The sequence below is a fragment of the Crocodylus porosus genome, unplaced genomic scaffold (assembly GCF_001723895.1).
Source record: "Crocodylus porosus isolate Cpor-Errol unplaced genomic scaffold, CroPor_comp1, whole genome shotgun sequence".
Classification (NCBI taxonomy): Eukaryota; Metazoa; Chordata; order Crocodylia; family Crocodylidae; genus Crocodylus; species Crocodylus porosus.
The window spans coordinates 98111712-98134217 of NW_017728886.1; the positions used below are offsets into that span (position 1 = coordinate 98111712).

A 22506-nucleotide genomic window follows, 5' to 3' on the forward strand; every position below is an offset into this window, starting at 1 on the left:
GACCCTAGAAACTATGAAACTATAGCACCCCATTGATATTTTCTCATTTCACAATATTTCTGTGATGCTTATTATGTAAAAGATACATACTCTTTCCAGTCAACCTTTTCCCCAAAGACCTTTGTCTCACTGCAGTTTTCCTTAAATATGACATTTTCTGAAAGCTTCAATACAGCTCAGTCAGCTGTTTCTGTGAAGAGAAAAACTTATTAAAAAACGCTCTGTATTTCTTGATCTCTCAGATTTGAGTTCCGGCCCATACCCCTACCCTTCTTGATATTTTGTGAATTTTTTTTATATGGGGACCAGGAACATCACCAGTGAATTGCCATTCGAGGTGCATGAGTGACAGAAGACAAGTAAATATTGTAGTTGTAATAGCAGTAAGTTGTTTTAATTGGGTTTTTTTGGTTTTTGATTTTACACAGGTAAACCATGGTAAATTGCTATTTCCACAGGGTATCATAATAGGGCTGCAACATATGTGACTTAAATAGATTGTTAACCTCAGAGATAGCAACTCATTAGAGCTTTCATTATAGTTAATTTACATTTCGACTTGCTGGAGTAGAATATCATGATGGGCAGGATTGTCCACACATGAAGGACGAGATTCTATACCTAATTAACAAACATTTTGAAGCCAAATGTCTTTTGTTTATTGTGATCGTAATATACTTTCAGTCATGGTATAATTCCCATACTGCAAAAAGATGGTACAGTGACATAATTTCATCTTTACAGTCACATCACTGAATTACAAACTCGCATACACTTGACTGGAGACAATTTTCTCCTGTCTAACCCATTCAGTTCTCTTACTGTGGAACTTTGTATATTAGAGTCAAATTTGTTTTTCCTTTTTTAATATTCCTCCCATGTTTAGGAAAAGTTATTTCTTCCCTTCTAAGGCCATATTTACTGTTATCACTATGATCATATCTCCATTATCCAGCTAAATTGAACTCTGTGGGCTAGTACATTCAGTTAATTCTTAAGTTTTCTATAGGGATGAAACTATGGAATGGAAGAAAGCAAGCATAACTTTGTAAAGCTACTCATGAAGACATTAAGTTCCACTAATGGTTTCCAGAGCCCCCTTTTTTTTTTAACCCTAAAGCTCAAAATTCAATTTGGCAGAAATGTGTACACAGTGATGAGCATGATGCAGTGAAATCCTCTTATAATGGGCACGTGTACATGAAATGTTTACTGTGGGTCTGCCTAATTAACTCCACAGAAGAGTCTCTGCATCTTTACATACAGCCCTATTAAGCTGAAGTAAACCAATAAACACCACTGTAGGATAGTACTTATAAACACAAGTACTATCCTTCTGTAGAGTTATTTACTGCACAGTTATGTAACGTGCACATGTAGATACTGATGGGGCTGGCTGGGACACAAGGAAGCTTCAGTGTAGGGGTTGCCTCCTGGAGCACCCTCCTACCCCAACCAGCCCCTCTGCAGCACACTGAGCCAGGCTGGAGCAGCTCCAGGCCAGCCGGCTGACCCCCCAGATTCCCTGCCAGCTGGGGCTGCTCCAACCTGACTCAACATGTCACTCCAGGCACATGTTCAGGGATGTCTTGAGTCTAAACAGGTTAAGAGCCATTATTATAGACAAAATAAAGTCACTTTTTACTTTTCTTGTAATTTTTCTTGTTGTTTTTGTCACCTTAGGTATTTCTGCTACATTTTCCACATTCCTTGCTCCATTCAATGTGTATCTCTTTCATTGCACTGGCTTTTTTTTCTGAGTGGTGGCAATTGGTTAAAAATTTAAGGAGATGTATGAATTTTTCAGAGACCTCCTACCGATGTGTTTAGTTTTGCATTTCTCATCAGCAAATTTTGTGGACAAATTGGAGAGTCCAGTGGAGGGAAGCAAAAATGGTTAGGGGGCTTTGGCATGCAACTTCTGAGGACAGGAGGACAGAACTGTGCTTATTTAGTGTGAGGAAGCGAAGACTGAGGGGGAACTTGATGGAGCTAGAGTGTTCTCAGTGGTGGCAGATGACAGAACAAGAAGCAATGTTCTCAAGTTGCAGGAAGGGAAGTTTAGGTTGTTAGGAAAAAAACTGTCTCAGGATGAGGGTAGTGAATCACTGGAACAGCCTATCCAGAGAGGTTGTGGAACCTTAGAGGTTTTTAGGACCTGGCTAGACATAGCCCTGGGTGGGATGATCTGCTTGGGGATGGTCCTGCTTTGAGCAAGGGGTTGCATCAGATGACCTCCTGAGGTCCCTTACAACCCTAATTTTCTATCATTATATGAATGTTAGGTTTTCTACTGTATTCTCATTAAGAATGTAAAACTTTCTGAAACTCTCAAATTGTCATCCAGTTATGGTTTTATCCTCTATTTTTCTGACACATTCACGGAGTTACAGAGAGAGGCCTGCATATAACAAAAGGAACTTGAGATAACATAGGCCTTAGAACATGTGTTGCTGGGGGGAAAAATCATTAAGACACATATGTCTTGTTCCTCCTTCCAAACATGATGGGTTTGGTTTTGTTAAGCATCTTTATTAATGATTTGGGTGATAGGTTTGAGTGCACATGCAGCAGATTTGCAGATGACACCTAGTTGGGTCAAATTCTAGATAAGCTAGAGGGCAGGGTAAGACCTGGATAGACTGAAAAAATGATTTGCAGTCAATCAGATGAGATTCAACAAGGACAAGTACCAAGTCCTGCACTTGGGATGGAATAATTGCATATACAGAACAGACCAGAAAATTATTGGCTGAGCTGAAGTACTGCAGAGAGGGACCTTGGGGTTAAAGTGGACTATAATCTGAGTATAAGATAAAAGTAAGATCTTGTTGCCAAAAAAGCTGACAACATACTGGGTTGTATTAGCAGGAGTGTTACTTGAAAGTGAATGGAAGTGATTCTTTCACTCTGTTTAGCATTAATGAGGCCTTATTTGCAGTACTGTCTCCAGTTTTTAGCCCCACACTTTAAGGACATGAATGGATTAGAAAGAGTCTAACACAGGGCAACACAAATCATTAGAGCCCTTGGAAGCAAGTCTTATGAGGAAAGCCTGAAACAACTAGTGTTATTTAATCTGGAGAGAGAAAACCAAAGAGGGATTTGATAACAATACCTGAATGGCAGTTTACAGACTGGGAGGAAAAGGGCTTTTTCCTCTGTGGTTGCTGGGGACAGAACTGAGAGCCATAGCTGTAAGCTGCAGCAGAGGGGATTTAGGTTGGAAATTGACTATAAGGATGGTCAAGCACTAGACAGGCTGCAAAGAGAAATTGTGGAATTTCCATCTTTGGACATTTTCAAGAACAGATAGTTGTCTGTGATGGTTTAGTTAGGGATGAACCTGCTTTGACCACGGACTGGGCTAGATGACTTTGTAACATCCCTTCCAGACTTTTCTTACAATCCCTTTTTCAGTGCTTGGTCCAGTTTTACACCAATAACCTTTGGATCAGATGTTCATATCTATGTATCCACTCCTATATCTGAGTGCCACTTAAGAGATAACATGTTACAGAAAAGACAGCAGTTTCTGTGGACAAATGGGATTGATAGGTATCCTACTTCTGTCAGGCTGTGGCCTTGAACTTGGGGCCTCAGTCTGCCTGGTACAGATGTTCATTCTGGTCTGCCACCTCCTCAACAGATCACTGGGGTGGACACAGGTGTCCCGAACCCTCCATCTGGGCCTAGCCCCACACCTACTCCTTGCCGTTGGAGTGGCTATTGGATGCAATTCTCTCTGCAAATGGCAAGATAAAGTGTAACTAATTTATGGATAAGTAAAAACAATTCTACCTGTGGATTATGGCTCCAGAAGGATAAACAGTAAAAGTTTGAAGAGTTTGCAAATAAGGTTACAAATGAGCTTATATAAAGTGAAATGGGTGCATACAGCAAAGACTGTCATATAGCCATCTAAACCTAAACCAGGAGCAGCATGTGAAGACATTTGCTACCACTGGGAGCAGCATGGGCAACCTGGGGTAAGTAACATGGTGGGGGGAAGTGAGGAGCAAGGAGAAGCTGGTAGGTTCAAGGAGGGCAGGGAGCTCCTGTTTCAGGAAGAGGTAGTTAAGAACAATACAGCCCCAGAGTTGGGGTGAGTGGCTGGGCTTTCCTAGCACCAGGGTTGTGGTGTGAGCACATGTGTTCACTAGACTGGGTTGACCTATTTTAGAAAGGTTAATGCAGGTTGATCTAAATTTCAGATCCTAAGGTGAAGTAACTTAGATCAGGTGTGTCAATTTTTAGATGATTTAAGACATACCCCCACCCCAGCCACACACCTCACACTCCCCAACACATATCCATACACCCGACCGACCATACCCATACACAGCCCCGAATTCCCATCCACACCCATACCCCAACCACCCCCCCTCAGATAGCCACTTACACCCCCACATACACACTATATACAAGAGTAAGACTGTATTTTGAGCTATTATACAACTGTCTCTATATGCACTATGCAAACCCACAAATCAAAACAAAAATACTTTTAAAATAAAATTAAAATAAGGTATAGTAGTTCTTCCAGTTCCAAAAAGGCAACCCGTCCATTACAAAGGAGTACTTCTGGGGGCAAGGGGAAGGATGTTTAGTGGCAAAGGTCAGGGATTAAGGGCAGGACTTCTGGCCCCTAGCCAGTGACTATGAAGTGAGGCACCTGTCAGGGCACAGGGCTATCTTTGTGGTCCTCAACAGCCCACCAAAACTCATTAAGTGGCCTTCCCATCAAAATAATTGCCTGCCCTTGATTTAGATAAACCTAATCTTGAAGGGTTTGATCTAAAGGTAACCCTTGTAGGTACCTTTGTCTGTCTGCCCTTTTTTTTCTTTACTCTGTTCAAAGGCTGCATGGTACTGGTATAAGCTTATTATCTATTCAAGCCCTCAGTTATAGTCGTAACCACTGATCCAGTAAAGTATCTCTATTCAAGAGAATCCTAATCACATGCTTTAGTGCTTTGCTGAATTGAGGTCTAAGAGTTCCTTAAACTTTGGTACTACTTTGCTTCTGTCTTGTTACATGGCCTGTGAATTCTGTTCCTTTTGTGGGGGGGGGTTGTTTTTTTTAATAAACTTTGAGCATGAAACAAGACTATTTTTGCAAGAGATGGTGGGGCAGCAGAGGGAGGGAGCAGAAAAGAATCCTTTTGGAATTGCAACATCTTACTTTATTCCACAAAATGGATGGAGGAAATGATTTATAAGGCACTCAGTGGAAAATGTAAAGCAAGTTACTTAGCAGCTTCAAAGAGTCTGCTATCTACATCTGAAGAGTAACACCTGATACAAATTAAGTGTTCTCTTGCCCAGAAGGAACTCTTTGCAGCTCATTTTGGCATTATCTCCATAAAACCCCATGGGTGGGCATCTGAACTGGCTAACTTAATGCACTATAAATGCTAAGAGGTCCCAGCTCTTTCCATTATATGTATGAACCCCAAATTATCAACTTTTTAAACAGAAGCTGCTGACATAAATTCAACTGTGTCTTGAATTTATAACGGCCATGATTGGAGTTTTGTAAACTCATGTTTTCTGGGCATCTCAGTGAAAATGAAGAAAGGGAAAAAGTTGGTTTTGTTAATTTGCCTATCAATTTAAAAGTTCATTTTTGTGAATACTCACTGGTAGTCAGCCCTAGAAATCAATTCCACAGGGTAAGCAGGGATAATCAAACATTTTGCTAGAGATCACTATATAGCAATCATTTCTTATAAACAGGGATCTGGGTTTTCTGTTTCCTATGGAAAAACAGAGAAAACCATGGATTTCCCCTCTTTTCAGAGAAAATGTGGATTTCTCCTTTTAGCAGAGAAACCTGCAGATTCCCTGCTTTTGCAAAGAGCTCTGCAGGCTGGTTGAGCTCCAGCTTGTAAGACCTCTAGGAAACCCCCAGCCCTGCCCAGAGGGAGAGGGGGAGGGAAAGGGGGAGGAAGAAGGGTGGGGCCTGAGGTGCTCAGTCGGTTACGGCTCAGCTCAACTCAATCTCACTTTGCTTCTGGAGCTTGTGCAGTATCTGGGGCTTGCAGGGGGCTGTGGTCCCCTCTGGCAGGGCTGGGGAGTTGTGGGTCATGGCTGGTAGGGAACCAGGAGCTGGCCCCAGCCCTGCCTGAGCTTGCAGAAGCAGTGGGAGAGCTGCTTGTGCGGTTTCTGCTATAGTCACTTGCTGTTTGGGGCATGGAGCTGCAGACTTGGGTCCCTGGCTCCATATCCCTGGTAGCTGGAGACCCCCTCTGGTAGGGCTGGGGAAGAAGGTTGTGGGTGGGAGGCAAGAGGCATGAGTAGGGTGGGGGGGTGTTGTGGGTGCAAGTGAGGGGCATCACCAGGGCTAGGGGTACCTTGGGTGTGAGTGAGGGGCATCAGCAGGGCGAGGCTTTGTGGGGGAAGCATTGGAGAGAAGTGAAGGGCACCAGCAGGGATGGGGGGCTTTGGGGGTGAGGGGCACCAGCAGGGGGGGCAGAGGCATTAGGGGTGAGTGAGGGGCACCAGCATGGCTGGGGGGTGGCTTTGGGGGCAGTGAGGGGCACCATCAGGGCTGTGGGAGACATTGGAGGAGGGTGAGGGGCACCAGCAGGGGTAGGGATGGCTGCAGGGGGCTTTTAATTTTAATAATGGATTTGGGGGGGTTGTCAGAGAATTTGTGATTTTTTTTGTCAGAGAATTTGTTATTTTTTATCAGAAAAAACTAGGATCCCTGGTTATAAATAAAATGAGGGAAACAGCAGGTAAAGAACATAGTGGAGATTTTCAAATAATGCTGGTGATTTAGCTAGATGTCTTCCACCAAAATGAATAGAAGAGACATGGCTAAATTTCAAACGCCAAAAACCAATAAATCAAACTGAAAAAACTAGTATTTTATTTTTCCGTCCTGAGTTATAGCTGATGTACTAAAAGTGGTCATATACCAAACTCTCTATTTTTACACTTTGTTAATTGTATTTGAAAATATCCAGGTTGGTTGGATTCTGCCACCATGATGGAGGTAACGATTTAGTGCCTTTCCTTATCAAAATTGGATCTATGCAGTACACCTATCACATATGTTCCCCCCTCCTCCCCCCTACCTTTGGCTTTTTAAAAAGAAAAGTATTTTAAACAAACCATTTCATAATGAGGGGAGAATGTTGGTCATTTAACTGTTGTAGTGTCTATATTCCATATTTCTAAAAAGTCTGTCTTTAGGATGACTGCAGGTTAGGTCAAACAGGCAGCTACTGGCTACAGACTACACATATCATCATAGAATTGTAGAACTGGAAGGGGCCCATAAGATCATCAAGTCTGATCTCTTGCTGTCAGCAGGAAGTTGTTGGGTTTAGACAAGCTCAGCACGATGCCTATCCAGCCTCTTCTTGAATACCTCTAATGATGCTGACTGCACCACCTCTGCTGGGAGTATGTTCCAGATTCTAGAGAACTTTACAGAGAAAAAGTTCTTCCTTATGTCTAGCCTGAATTTGCCCTCTGTAAGCTTATATCTATTTGTCCTTGTCCTCCCTTGAGGTGCCCTCCTGAAAAGTTGTTCCCCCAGATCTTTGTGTTCTCCCCTGAGGTACTTGTAGGCAGCCATCAGGTCACCTCTCAGCCTTGTCCTGCTCACCCTGAACAGGTCCAATTCCCTGAGTCTCTCCTGGTAGGGCTTATTCTCCATGCCTTTGACCATGTGGGTGGCCCTTCTTTGTACTCTCTCAAGCCTATCCATGTCCCTCTATAAGTGCAATGCCCAGAACTGGACACAGTATTCCAGCTGAGGCCTCACAAATCCCAAATAGAAAAGGAAAATGACCTCCCTGGATCTACTGGACACACATCGGCTAATGCATGCCAGAGCTCTGTTTGCTTTTCTAGAGATCTCATCACACTGCTGGCTCATATTTATCTTCCGGTTGATTGTAACTGCCAGGTCTCACTCGGATGCTGTGCCAGCCTGTGAGCCATCACCCATCGTGTAGTTGTTGTGAAGGTTCTTCCTACCCAGGTGAAGGACTTTGCACTTATCCATGTTAAATCTCATCTGATTCTGCTTCAGTCAAGAATCCAGCTTGTTGAGGTCTTCCTGGATCCTGGCCCTTTCCTCCAGTGTGCCTGCATTGCCCCACAGCTTGGGGTCATCCTCAAACTTAATAATTGAGCTTTTCACTCCCTCATCCAGATCATTGATGGATGTATTAAAGAACATGGGTCCAAGCACACATCCCCGGGGGACACCACTGGACACAGCCTTCTAGGAGGAGGCCAGCCCATCAATTACCACACGCTGGGAGTGGCCTCTAAGCCAATTGTCCACCCATCTCACTGAGGACTGGTCAAGTCCAGCACCTTCAAGTTTGTTTGAGAGAATCCTGTGAGACACCGAATCAAAGGCTTTACTGAAGTCTAAATAGATCATGTCCACCAGGTGTCCCTCATCCAGATGGCTAGTTACCTGGTCATAGAAGGGCAAAAGGTTTTTCAAGCATGATCTACCCTTAACAAAGCCATGCTAATTGGTTCTTAGCACTCCATTCATTTCTAGCCTGCAAATGATGGCCTCCTTAATACGTTTTTCAAATTTGTTTGCCATTTGAATGGGATAATTATAACTTTGGGTAATAATTTCAGTATGGGCCTGTGTGTATAGGCCTAGCTGAATGACGGGTATTGGATCACTATATAACATCTACCATGGCCAATGAAAGGGATCATAGGAGTGTCTTGGTTCCTGGAATGATTCATCATAGCTGAGCAATGCCCCAGCTGGGAAGTGGTAGAGGTGCTGCTGCAATTAATGAAGCTGTCACTATCTCCATTTATTTCCTTAGAAGATAGATCTGGCCATATTACTGTTGCTGAAGAAATTTGCCAGTCTGAGTAAATATGAGACAAATTCCATAGCAATGCAGCTAAAAATGACTTCATCTTCTAGTTTGACATTCTGTTATGTATTCATATTTAAACTAGGAATGAGCATGGTAATGTGAACTGTGCATCTATCATATACATATATAAATTTGTAAACTAGAAATCTATTTGAAGACCAAATACTTCTTAATCCAAGCTTTCCATAACATTTAAAGGTTGCTTTGTTCCAGTCTTTGGATTTGTACTGGTACAAGAATGCTGTCAGTCTGAAAAGTATAGGTCCATTTTAATTGATGATTGGAGCTGGTTAGATCTGGAATTTTGTTCCGGGGATCTGTCATGTTAATTGTATTATCATGGAATATTAACCTGCAATCTGGAATTATAAATTGGTTTGGTTGATGCCCAACCAAGAAATGCTGAAGTGATCCCTTCTTCTATGTACAGAAGATGGAAGTTCAGGTTTCCATGATTCATGTATTTTAGATAATTTAGTGCAGTGAAACACAATTTTCCATGTAGAAATATATAATTTGTGTTGTAAATCTTAAAATATCTCTCTTCCTATCTATTTTATCAAAGGAAAACCATTGCAGAAGAATAAAAATCCTGGGGGACTGTTACTACTGTGTATCCGGACTGACCCAGCCCAAAACCGACCATGCTCACTGCTGTGTTGAAATGGGACTGGATATGATTGACACCATCACGTAAGTATCTCATATGTTGCATTCAAGATTGAATATCCTTGTAACATCTTTGTAGTGTTCATGATTTATGGTAGCATGGAGTATTTCACTTGTATTGTATATATTTTTACATTGGGGCATTGTAGGCACAAATTTTTCCACTTCATTTATTCAGTCTAATGAAAAAAGTACGTTTGTGTGTGAGAGAGAGTTAGTATGTGAACAACCACACTAAAGGGGAATCATGAAGTACTCCCATTACCATTTGCTGTAGTAATGTAGATTGAACCCAGAAGAAGGGAATCTGGTTCCCATTTGTAGAATGTTAAAGCTGTTCTGTTCACCCACACCTGTCTATACAGTCAAAGCTGATTGTGATGTATGTATATATTCCCAAATCAATTGTTCACTGAATTCTCTTTCTTGTCTGTTTTTAAACTTTTAATTTATTTTGCCTTTCAGAAATATAATGTGAAATTCATATTGCCTTTCAGAAAAGTATTGTTATGCTTGAGAGCTCTCCAATGATTGTTATTTTACCAAAAGGCAAAATGTGAATGTGAGAGAATTTTGAATGAGCTATTAATTTCTAAGCAGGATGTAGAAATGTATTTTACATGCTGACGCTGGGGGGGGGAGAGGGAGGGGGAAAGAATCTTAAGTCTTTTTACTACTGCTTTTTACTACTGCGTGTATAATATTTTTATAGTATATCTCTTGGTTGTTCATGTGGTCATGTGCCCACACCAATTGATTTTTTTTATGAGCAGTGTATCCTGATGCATTTGGGCTAGATATTTTGGTTTTGCTATATGAGAAGTACATGGATGTTATACTAGGAACTTGCTTTCTGGAGGGGAAATAAAATATTTTTAGTCTGTATTAGCAGCTCTTGGTCTATAGCAAGTGTAAGGACTGATATCTCACAGACTTTTAAGTCTTGAAATGAGAGCATCTCACCTTCCCTTTGGGGAAATGGCTTGTACTTCAAACCCAAAATGAAGTCTGGCTGCCATCCTTCAAATTTGGGATGTATTCTATTGAATGCTCTTTAAAGGTAGTTCAGTTATGTTCATTGTATTTCTGAGTTCAGTGCATCTGATTAAGGCAGTGGAGACCAGATAATGCTGCTTATTGTACATACTTAGTGATATCACCCCAAAGTCTGATTCTTGTAAATTCCCTGGACCTGGGTCTTGTGGGAGGATTAAATCATCCTGAGCCAAACTACTTTCACTTCATGGGTACGGACAGACATTACACACAAACCAATTTAAGTGATCAGAAACTGGTTTAAACCTGTAACAGAACAGATATTCAGTGCACACAAACCAGTTTGAAAATGGCTGAAAGCAGTTTGAGATAAACCTGGTTGAATGTACTTTCAGACTTAACTGATTTGGGTCAAACCAGTTTATGCAATGTCTATTCCAGACCCCTTGCTGGTGTAAGCTAAATCAGACTCCCCAAGCATCCTGGTATGCTCTCTGGCCTGGGCAAGGCTCTCTGCTCCACAGCAGGGCTGGTGCCTCCCCTCTGCCCCCTGGCTGCAGCTCCCACAAGACTGTGGGCTGCTCCCCACGCCTCACCACTCCCTGCTAAGCAGGAATTCCCCCCTCCCCTCTGCCTTGCAGAGAGGTGTCTGTGCGTTAGCTAGCAGATCACATGTTGGTTATGGTCCCTGCTGAATCAGCAGGCAGAATCAGCTGGTAGCTGGTAATGTCCCTTTGTTGCTTTTTTAATGGGATGATAAACACTGAGTTAGGGGGTGAGAAACACTGTCATCAACTCCTTACTGGGCTAATCAGTGTCCTGCTAGAGCCTGGCTGCACCCCCTCAACTCAGTTCTGTGCAAGGAAAGGGAGGGCTGCTCTAGTGCCTCCCAGCTTCTAGCTTGAGCCACTGCAGGCATGTGCTGGTATTTCTGGGATGTCTGTGCAGTTACAAAGTGATTAATCCTAGCCAGGTTAGACTAATCTGCAAAGACTGAATCAATTCAGGCTCAGGCTTTTTTAATGTCTGTCCCTAGCCTATATGTGCTTAACCCAGATTCCAAGCTATATCAACACTCCAAACCTACTACATCAAGCATACAAAATTTCTGATTTAGTCAGTGGAAGCAAAGAACAGGCAAGCTCACAGGATGTTGCAGGCCTGCTTTATAGACAAGATCTTAGAAAAAATGCACAATGGTATGGTGCAGAATGAAGGTGTTAGTGGCCCTCGCAGAGTGGTCTACTCATATACCCACACCAGTTGGCAAGTATAGCTTACTAGTAACCTTGCCATCTATAAACAAAATGAGCTGAAATGGTGAGCCAAAAAAACCTTAACAATATCATCATGTAATTTATACTTATAAAAGAGTTTTTAGACATAAGATCTTTATAAAAAAAAAAAAAATTGGAGTTTTAGAACTTTTCATCATTTTTTTTTTCTTGAGGTGTAGGTTTTCACCCAGGGAAGTAACAGTTTGCCTTTCGAAGCCTGCAGATCACTTGACTATCACAGGCCAATCAGCATACACTTGTATGCCTTTGCATACAAACATTTAACAAAAAATGCCACTATATGTATACAGTATACAGTAAAAATGTCACTGTATGTATACACTGTATACATGTATGTAAACATGTATACAAACATATAAAAATAGTTTCCAGTTAGCATAGCTTCATTAGGTTTCCTTGGAGGAGGAATCTAGAATCCATTCTGTATTGAGATCACTACTTGGCATGCCTTCGTTTTGGAAATCTCAGTTTTGCTAATATTAGAAATGAAATGTTCTCTTTTATTGTCTACTATCATGATAATGTACATTTCAGTAAAAGTTTAAATTATAACAGAAGGAATGAAGCAGATGGGCTGCTGTATATTATCTGGGCACATTCAGTTAGAATTCATGGTAGAAGATAATTAACTGGTAATTTCAGCATTTTCTTTTTGACGTGGTTTATAAATTAGAAAAGTGTGTGCAGTGCATGCATTAGAGATGATGGGAGAGGAGAAATGGAGGAAAAGTCAAGGTTGATGGAGAAGTATTAATAGTATCAGATGTAGGAGTGTTTAAATGGTAGAAGTTGATACTACATCTTTACAAATATATGCAATCCCAGTGATTTTCAGTGGAGCTACTTTTGTGAGTAGCAGATTCTAGACGTCTTGGTGGGTGTGTATGTCCCCTCTCTGAAAACTAATGTATTCATTCTGATCATGTCAGAAAACAGTGACGGGGATCCCAGGTTATGTGGCCTTTGAAGTCCATTCTAGATTTCCTTTGGCTTCAGTGTGAGTATCGTTTGTTCATAAATAGCTGGATTACAGTCCGCAGAGATTTTGATTAGAACACATCGCTCAACCAATTGTCTTGATGCAAAGACAACTCAGTAGAAGTTGAACAGAATTTACTGGAGCTTTAAAAAGTCTTCACCTCTGGGAGAAGACCAAGTTTAGAAAATGTTTGTCCCTCAATCAAGGGTAAGCAATTATTTGAGCTTGAAAGGCCAGATAAGGAGTTTGGATGAGTTCTTGTGAGGTGGTGTGGGATGTGGTTGGTGCTGACCTGGTCCGGCGTGGTGGGGAAGAAAATTGATCCCATCTGGTCCATGGCCTATACACCACTGAAGTCGGACTCAGCCCCACAGCCCAGGAACTCTTAACCTGTCCTCCTCACACCCTGTGGGCACGGTGGGTCTCCATAGAGAACCCCATAGGGAGGGCACACTTGGCAGGGTAGATGGGATGGGGCTGTGGGTGGGCAGAGAGCAACATATGAGAGCAGGACAGGACAGTGGAGCTGGGATCAGGGCCTGGATTGCGGGACTAGGGCCAGGATCTCGGGGTGGTGACAGCATAGGGCTGGGATCGTGGGGTGGTGACAGTGCAGGTCTGGTATTGCAGGGTGCTGACACCACAAAGATGGGATTGTGGGGCAATGACAGCATGGGGTCAGGACCTAGGGCAGAGCCACGATCCCCTCCTCACACATCCCTGCGACAGGCACCATTTCTGCTGGCAGGGATGTGCAGGGAGCAGATCGCAGCCCTGTCTCAGGCCCGAGCCCCACACTGTCATTGGCCTGTGATCCAGGCCCTAGCCCCACCCTGCCTACCCATCCCACTCCCAGACGTGTGTTGGCTGAGGACATTTTAATTAGAGCAGTTCCTCAGAGCTATTCTGATTAAAGCACCTCCCCCTCCACCCTGGAGCATGTGGATTCTGGGATCATCCTTTGCTGTGGCTTTCAAGCATGCCTGAGACAGACATCTTGAGAGTGTGTGGGGGAGGTGGTGACTGTGGCTGCTTGAAAGACATGCTCTCCAGGCTCATGATAAAGACATGCTTTTAGTTTTTGATGCAGCAAACAGATATGCATACAAGTAGTTCTGCTGATTCCAGTGAGCTATTCACATGTCTGAATTGTGAGTACATGAACTAGCACTTGAATCAGGCTCTTAGATTGAAAACTCTTTGGGACAGAGACCATTTGCTATAGTGTTTTAGTGCCTAGAAAAGTGGGCCCTCAATCTTTTTCAATTGCTTGGGTGTAATAAATGAAAATGAGCTAAGTAAAAATATGCGCTCATCTTTTAAAACTTCTGTGAGGATGTTCTTTCTTTAAATGACTCTAAATATGGCCCTGCATTTCAGTGCCGTTTGATGGTGTGCTGCTTCTAACCATAAGACTAAAGCTATCAGACCATCAGATTTAGGGAGTCTCAAAGACATTTGTCAAAAAGAAATTTGTCTCAGAAATCTTCCTGTCATCCTTCCAATTTCCTCTGTTTTCCTTGGAGTAATCTCTCCAAACACGCTGTCAATATCAAACCACGGGTACTGTGTGTGATGCATCTCTTCTGTGACTTTAAAATTCCTAGATTGCTGTATGCTTCTCCTTGTTTTGCCTGCTGAACCTCTAAAAAAGGAGCTAAATCCATCCCTATTCCTACGTATAGAGTCAGGACTAGGTGCAAGTTACGGCCCAGTTGATAGTGAAAGTAAATTGGAAATGAGTGTTGTATAGATCTGGTGTTGGCTCTCTGCATGAGGTGAACTTCACCTTAACTCTTCATTGTCATACTCATTAAACTGACTTGTTAGCATTTAATTGGCACATGTAAGCCGTGATTATCCATCTCCAGTATTTAAATCTTTTTCATCATATTTAAATCATTTCCTATATTATGAATTTCCTATATTATTCCAGTCCCCCATAATATTTAACATCACTTTAAAATGTCCAAAAGGTTGCATTTATTATGACAACTGCCATGTTGTCAAGTGTTGCTACTGGTTTTCCTCCTTGCCTAGGTAAAGTTGGCTATAAGTTGGAGCCTCAGCTTGGTTTAGGGGGGTGATTTAACAGCAAATAATGACACGCATCTCTCCTCACGAATAATATACAAGTTACAGCTAAAGAAACCCTTCACCCAGTACACAAATACAGTCTCTCAGGGGATGAAAAGTGTGAGTTTTTTAAAAGCGCTTAGCACCACAGGCCATAATATCTCCAATGGAAAATGAAGACAGACATTGGGTAAGTAGAAGATACATATCAGACTTGGAATTTTGCCAGAACACTGGAATGAAAATCCATAAACCTGTGGAAAGTGTTTGGGTATCTTTAATCATTACCTTTAAGTATACATCCCTTCAGATAGATGGCACCTTTCATATTACAGTACTCCCTGACATCATACTTGAGGTCAGTGCAGTACCAATTTGGAAAGGAATATGCTATCACCTGAAAAATTGGCAATGCTTTCAGCACTTAACTCTAGATGTTGCTGGGGCAGACTCCCAGTGCTCTCCCAGTCTGTTGAAGCTGTGAGTGCTAATGGACTTGCAGTGAAAGGTAAAGGTTCGTCCTCCCAGAATCTCAGGTAGGAATGGAGGAGATGAATGTGTATATTGGGGTGGCATTAAGCCATCTTGCTACCTTTACAGTCTTTATACCCTGGGTCACAAGGAGGCTGGCTTTACCTTTGGGTAAATGAGAAGCTGATTTTACATTTGTCTGCCAATCATAGCTTATGTGCTCAAGGAAGCAAAACAGCTGTAACATAGTGAATTCCAGCCTCCCACTATTTTCACCCCTGGCATAACCTCACGTGTTTCTGAACCAATATGCTCTCAATGTGAGAGAACTGGAGAAGGGCTAGTGGGTAATATTTACAACAACTCTAATTCAGCAGAGGAATATTTTTAGTTAAAGAGAATAAAGTTCAGCCTCTGAGTTCCTGACCATGGGATGGTTCATACCTGCTTTTGTATTTTGTTTGCAAGAGTGATAATCTTTCAGCCTGTATTCCAGCCAGACTTTAGAAATGAATTATAAATTGTCAATAGTCTTGTAAATGCTGTGGATCAGAGTACAATTGACCTCAGTAGGTGCATCTACACATACAATTAAGGCACAGAAATAAATTCTGGTGCAGTTTGTGCCAGAGTCAGCTGCTTCTGGGTGTAGTATCTGCATGTGTACCCAGGACTGCAGCACTTTGTGCCCAGGTGGAGCATCCCTGAGCTAGCAGGGAGTCTGAGTTGTCAGCCCTGGGCTCCGGGTGGCAGCGGTGGGTGGTAGAGGCACTGACTGGAGTATGAGCTTGCTAAAGTGTGAGGCTAAGCAGCAGGCAGTCCCTGCACTTTAGCCCCCTCATGCCCTAGTCAGCCCCTATCACAGTCTACACGTGTTATCGCACATAATTATTCTGCTGTAGGATAGTACTATCCCCATCAGTACTATCCTGTGGCAGTTAATTAAATTACTGTGTCCTAATAACAGCACATGTGTAGACTGTGACACTTTACTGCTGAGTGAATTAGTCGGCTCCTCAGGAAAGCAGACCTGTAAATGCATCTAGTGGGAACTGCTGAGCACTCAGCACTTGCGAAAATCAGGCAATTTATTTAGTTGCCTAAATATGTATTTAGGTGTCTCAGATTAGGCTTCTATTTTTTTAAATCCTGTGGTTCTGTAAATGGATGCAACTAAGGTTTGCCTTCAAAAAAAACAGCTTATAGTATAGCAAGCAGTTCTCAACCTTTTTGGGTCACACTCTTTTTAAGCTTGTTAAGCTTGCATGGGCATTAAGGATACAGTCTTTGAATCCAAGTTCCTACACCTTAAATGCTGGAGGCTGCAAATGAGGGAGGAACACTGGAAAAAACCCTAGTCATACCCAGTTCACTCTTTCTTTCTGCATCCACTCTCTGCCACAGTGTGACACAGGTTACTTGGCAAGATGGGCCTGTCGTCCAACCCAATAAATAGCAGTTCTTATGTTCTTATACTGCTGTGTACCTCTGTGAATCCATTTAATCAGCAAAAGTAACACTTTGGCTAGGTACAGACATTCAAAAAGTCCAAAGTTGAATCAATCTAAGTTATGTGGTTTCCGGGAAGCAGTGTAGTTTAGATTGGTAGCAAACAAAACGCACTTTCACCCTTTAGTGAGGAGGGCAAATCTTAAACTAGGTTCCAACACTTTTAAGCCCGTCTATGTGTGTCAAACTTCTGTTCTGAGTATAGTAGACCAGTTTCTGATCACTTATACTGGTAAGTGTAATATCTGTACCTGGGTTTTTTTGAACTACCCTCACATTATCAGTAGGGCTGTGGAAAAGGCCTCTGTTCCGATTCCAATTCGGCCATTTCGGAGGGACAGTGATTCAATTCAGTGTTTCGGATCACTGCCCTGATTTGATTCGTCTGAAACTGTTTTGGAATTTTGATGCTGTTTCAGAGATTCAGCCCTAGACTATAATGGGGAATCCCTAAAATACCTATAACTTTGTCATTTTTTGGCTGATTCAGATGAAAACTGCAGGAATGGTAGCCCCTTCTGAGGGCATGACACCTGCCAAGCTTCAAGGAAATAGGAGAACTTCAAACTGTTCAAAGCAAAATTTGTGTCACTTGCTGCAGCCTGCCGTCATCCGGCACGCAGATCCAGGGGCCTGCTCCCCCGGGAGGCTCCGGAGATGTTTCAGAGCCTTCCATTTTGTTTCAGATTCAGTGTGTTGGGCACCGAAATGGGCCAAAACACCTCCAGAATGAAATTGCTGCCAAATTTCACGCAGCACAAATTATGACCCTGAAACAATATGAGAGAGATTGTAGAGGGGTTCTTTTTCTTCCTCTTTTTCCATTTATATTTCCTTTTTGTCACCTGGTTCCCATTGCTCTTGTTTACCAGTGAAAAACTGGTGTATAATTAAAGAAGTTTCACTATTAATGTTATGTTCTCTGTACTGGGGACACTCAGATCAACAAAATAAATATCCTCCCAGAATGGCATCTGCAAGAGAGGTTAGCAAATTAATTCATATTTTTCCAGGTAATCTGGAAATGAGTAAGGACCATTTAGATTAGCATCCAAGAACCAACTGATAATTATTTTTATGGTTATAAATATGCAACTTCAAGGGATAGAAAAGTTTTCATATAATTAAGGGACATTAGCATCTACTGGTATTTGGAAGACTTTATATGCATGCACAGTGCTGAATAGCTTGTCTCTGACTTAATAGAAATTAATTTTTCTGGTATTTTTAGACTTAGAAAATGAAAATTTTGGATTTCCTAAATAACTTATGGTATGTACTGACATTGCATTTAGATTGAACTAACCAGGGTCAATCTAAATGCCCAGCCATACACCATGCAGAAGGCTTTAATCACCAAAAGACTGTGGACCCAATCTAAGTTCACCTGAGTAGATGTACTAATTTAGACCAAGGTTGGGTTAACATCTCATGAAAGCCTGTACATGTTTGCAGCACAGTTTCAGTGCTTTCGCCAGCTCTGGGGCTGAGCTGTTCCCAGCCCCCTTCCCACCCCTCACTGGGATATTTTAGACTTTCAACTGGGCAACCCTCCACAGACCCACCAGCTCCCATCCTGTGGAACTGCTAGCCCCTACTAGTCCCACCTACCTCACACCTGACTCCTGAGTTGCATCAGTTTTCCCACGCGACTCCCAGGGGCAGCAAATGACTGCACACGCCATTCTCAGTCTATGTTTCTGTAGCTTAAAGGAGTAGTTGTCAACCTTTTTTGTACCAGGACCCGTTTATGACCATCAGTGGCCAGTCCTGACCCAATAAATAGTTTAAGTAGAAAACCAGCCTTTGGGCCCTGCCAGTGCCTGTCACTCCCAACCCACAGCCTTGTACCCCTGCTGGTGCCCCTCACTCCTGACCCACTACCCCTTGCCGCCAGTCCCAAGCCTCCCCCCCACAGTGTATGGGGCAGGTGGTGGATGTGTGGGGGGCACATGTCCCCCCAGATTTGTGCACTCACAGTGGACATGGGGCTGCAGCCTGGCTGGACTAGCATGGGTGTAAGAGCTGCCTCTGTGGCCCAGTGGGTGGGACTCAGCACAGGAGGGCAGGGCAGGGTGGTAAGACTCATTGCTGCTGCTGCTGCCAGGGCTCCCATGCCAGCCATGCTGCCAGCAGCGCAAGAAGTAATGGACAAAGGGCAGGCTGTGCTGCCCTCATCTTCCCCCACTGCCAGCCACTCACATGCCAGGCCACAGCTCTACCCTGCCACCATGGCCCAGCCATGGCTGTACCCTCGAGAAGAAGTGGGGTGGCAGGCAATATTGCCCCTTCACCCCCCTGACAATGCCATCTATGCCCTCACCTCTGCCCCATAGACTTACCTGTGGGGAGCTGCTCTCTACATTGCCTGGCTGCTACATGTATGTGTGTGGATGCACATGCAAGTGGCACCTCCTCCCACGTCCCCCAAGCAGCCCCTTGCAGGCCAGAACTCTGCCAGCCTGCAAAGGGAAACCCACAGTTTCCTGCATTTTTCTCCTTTAAAGGAGAACCCATTTTTAAAGTTTGTTGATCCATTTTTTAAAGTTTGTTCACAACCCATTCATATTTTCTTGTGACCCATTTTTGGGTCGTGACTCATAGGATGAGAAACGCTGGCTTAAAGTAAGCTATGTGAATATAGACCAGGTATGGTGAATGACTGTGTTTGCATCCTGAGGGAGCGTTCTTACTTCTCTTTTGTCATTTCAGATTCAGCACAAGCTGAATTTGGCTAAAACATCTGACAGCTGTTAATCAAAAGCTTTAAAACGAGTTTGATCATTTGGTACAGTATAAGGAAATGAAATATTTGTAGCCAAGGACTGTTTAACAGTAAAGGGGTAGCAGAGGCCATGATGACTTACATAAAGTTGAAGTACCCCATGTTCATGAAAGTGAATTGCAATTTCTTTTACTGGATCCAGTTTTTGTGTGTTATCATGTGGAAAGCAGCAGCCTGCATAATGATTGAGCTGTGGAGTGAATAATTAGTAGTGCATAATTTCATTTGGTGAACTTCAACTTTTTTTTTTTTGTCTGTTCTCAGGTTGTCTATGAACAGCTGGAGATTTTGCATGAACTTATTTATCATTAAATATTATTCACTGAATATTTATGGCAAATAATTCTTGGCCTCTCAGTTCTAATGAGAAGAGTGTGGCAATTCTTTAGTATCTGGATGGTTTTACCTGGATAAAAATCATAATATGGAATGGAAATACTTGTTCAGATTCTTTGGATGAAACTGGCTCTTTTCCAGTTTGTATATATGTTCATGTGAAATAAGTACAAATCAGAGACATACAGTCAAAGCAAATAATTAAAAAAAAATCTGAACAAATATTCATGAACATTTTTTCTACTTGAATTTAATAATAAACACCACTGAAACCTTTTGGAGTTGCTAGGAAGAATGTAGAGCTGTTCTTAAGTTATTAATTGACCAGTCTTAGAGATTTTATTTAATATGCAAATATCTTCTGGCTCCATTGCAAAGCTTAGTTTCTTAACGTAGTAATCAGTAGTTTATTATTTATTCTGTATTTTCAGACCCCCAGTACTTGCTTTGTCCTATGATGTTACCAGTTTTAAAAGTAGATTTCTGTGGAAGATATTGGAGGTTTTTCTTCTTAGAGCAACTGGAAAAAGGGAAATAATATAATTCTTTCTAAAGTATTAATAGATAAGGACTTCCTTTTAATGAATACAAAATAAATTATATAAGCCTATTTGGAGGTACCTAATTATACTTTTGTTAATATGTGTATTCTTTTAGACTACTAAAACCCTAATCATTAAATATTTAAATGAATGTACCATATTTACTTGAATCTAAGATGGCGATTTTCCCCTACCAGCAGGGGAGCGAGTGAAGGGGCTCATTTTAGATTCTTGTGCAAGGTGGAGTTGCAGGAGCAGATGGCTGCTGTGGCTCTGAGTCTGGCTCTGAGCCTGAGTTTGGGCTAGAGTCAGCCTCCTGCCCCCACCTCCCCAGTTGTACTCTGACGCTTCTGTTCTCCTCCCTGCCTCCCCACCTTACTGTTAGGTGGACCTCAGCTCTGGCTCAGCCTGGATTCTTTCCTGGGCATGGAGTACAAAGGAAGCTGTCACCTGCATGACCAATCAGCCGTGCTGCTGCTGCTGCTGCTGCATAGACTGGCAAGGGCTGTGCTTTTGCACCCTTATGCTCCAGACATCCCCCCTGCTACCTGATACCACCACCTGGAGCCCAGAACTGACCCCCAAGCCTGTTGCCAACCCAGGACTGCTTCACTCCAGCTTAAATTGCTGCAGTCCTCGACACATGCGTAGATGCTGTGCCTTGGAGCAGCTGACTCAGGTGCAAACTGCACCAGAGTTTATTGCTGCACCTTAATAGCACATGCAAATGCACCTGTGAGTAGTCTGTTGACCTCAAGGGAAATGCTTGCAATGCACGGAGTTAAGCATACACGTAATTCATCACAGAATGGGGTAACTTAATTCTTTATAGAAGGAGAATAACCTATTTTAATGCAGCATCCATAGACAAGTGCCATTAATTTAGAATTCAACAGCTTCCAATTTTAATATATATATATAAATCCCTGCAGGCTACGTTTTCAGCCCCACGAATAGGGCAGTGAATAGCTAAGCCACTACAGGGAAAGCATTGGAAGTGAACTGGGATTTGGTTTGTGTTCTTATCTTGCACAGAAGGATTATAAATTGCTTAACACTTTTTCAAGCTACCAGCCATTATTTTCATAACTGGCAAACTCAGCTGGCTAGAACACCAACGTCTTGCTCCATGGCTTTTCCAGGTATCCTACTCTTCCCCACTGTGACTACCTCCTGTCCATTTGTTCATAGAATGTTGAGAGGAAAATCTCATATTCACAGCCTTTGTTCTCTGAGCCTCAGTTAGATAAAGTCGTATGTAGTTTTACTTGGCGTAGGTAGAGAAGTGGGTCTGCGTATCTACATGATCACACAGAAATAGGCATATGTTTCTGAATATTAACTTTCTGTATACCTTTCCCAGCTACCATATTTATTCATATAGCACATGTGAAATGTGCTCCTCCACAGAATCAGTCCTCCAAAACTAGTGTGTCTTAAGCAGGAGATTTTCCTTCTCTGAAACAGAAGCAGGGAGATGCTGTGTTCTAGTGGCTGAAAAAATGGCTGTCACTGTCTGGCTCAGCAAGCAGAAGTGGGATGGTGCAGTATTAACCCTTTCCCAGCTGCTATTATCTGAACAGGGTAATTTGGGCTTGAGGCGGGAACTGAGCTGGCTCGGAGAAAGTGAGCTGCTGCATGCGGTCTGCACTATCCTGATGAGTCTTCTAGTATAGAAACAGCAGTTTCATAGATTTCATAGACATTAGGGCTGGAAGGGACCTCAGAAGATCATCAAGTCCAGCCTCTGCCTGAAGGGCAGGAAGTCAGCTGGCGTAATAGGATCCCAGCAAGATAAGCATCCAATTTACTCTTGACAGTGTTCAGTGTAGGTGCTTGAACCAGCTCCGATGGCAGGCTGTTCCAGGCCTTGGGGGCTCGGACAGTAAAGAAATTCTTCCTTATCTCCAGCCTGAAATGGTCTTGCAGTAGTTTATGACCGCTCGACCTCGTCATCCCTTGGGGC

The 22506-nt window shown here is 42.7% G+C and overlaps 1 protein-coding gene across 1 annotated transcript in view; it reads left to right on the forward strand.

Annotated features, from left to right (window-relative positions):
• ADCY1 (adenylate cyclase 1) overlaps positions 1 to 22506 on the forward strand; it is a 262521-nt gene that overhangs the window by 141948 nt on the left and 98067 nt on the right. The window contains exon 6 of the mRNA XM_019535907.1: positions 9445 to 9572. Coding sequence (XP_019391452.1) covers positions 9445 to 9572 — 128 coding nt within the window. The remainder of the gene's footprint in view (positions 1 to 9444; positions 9573 to 22506) is intronic.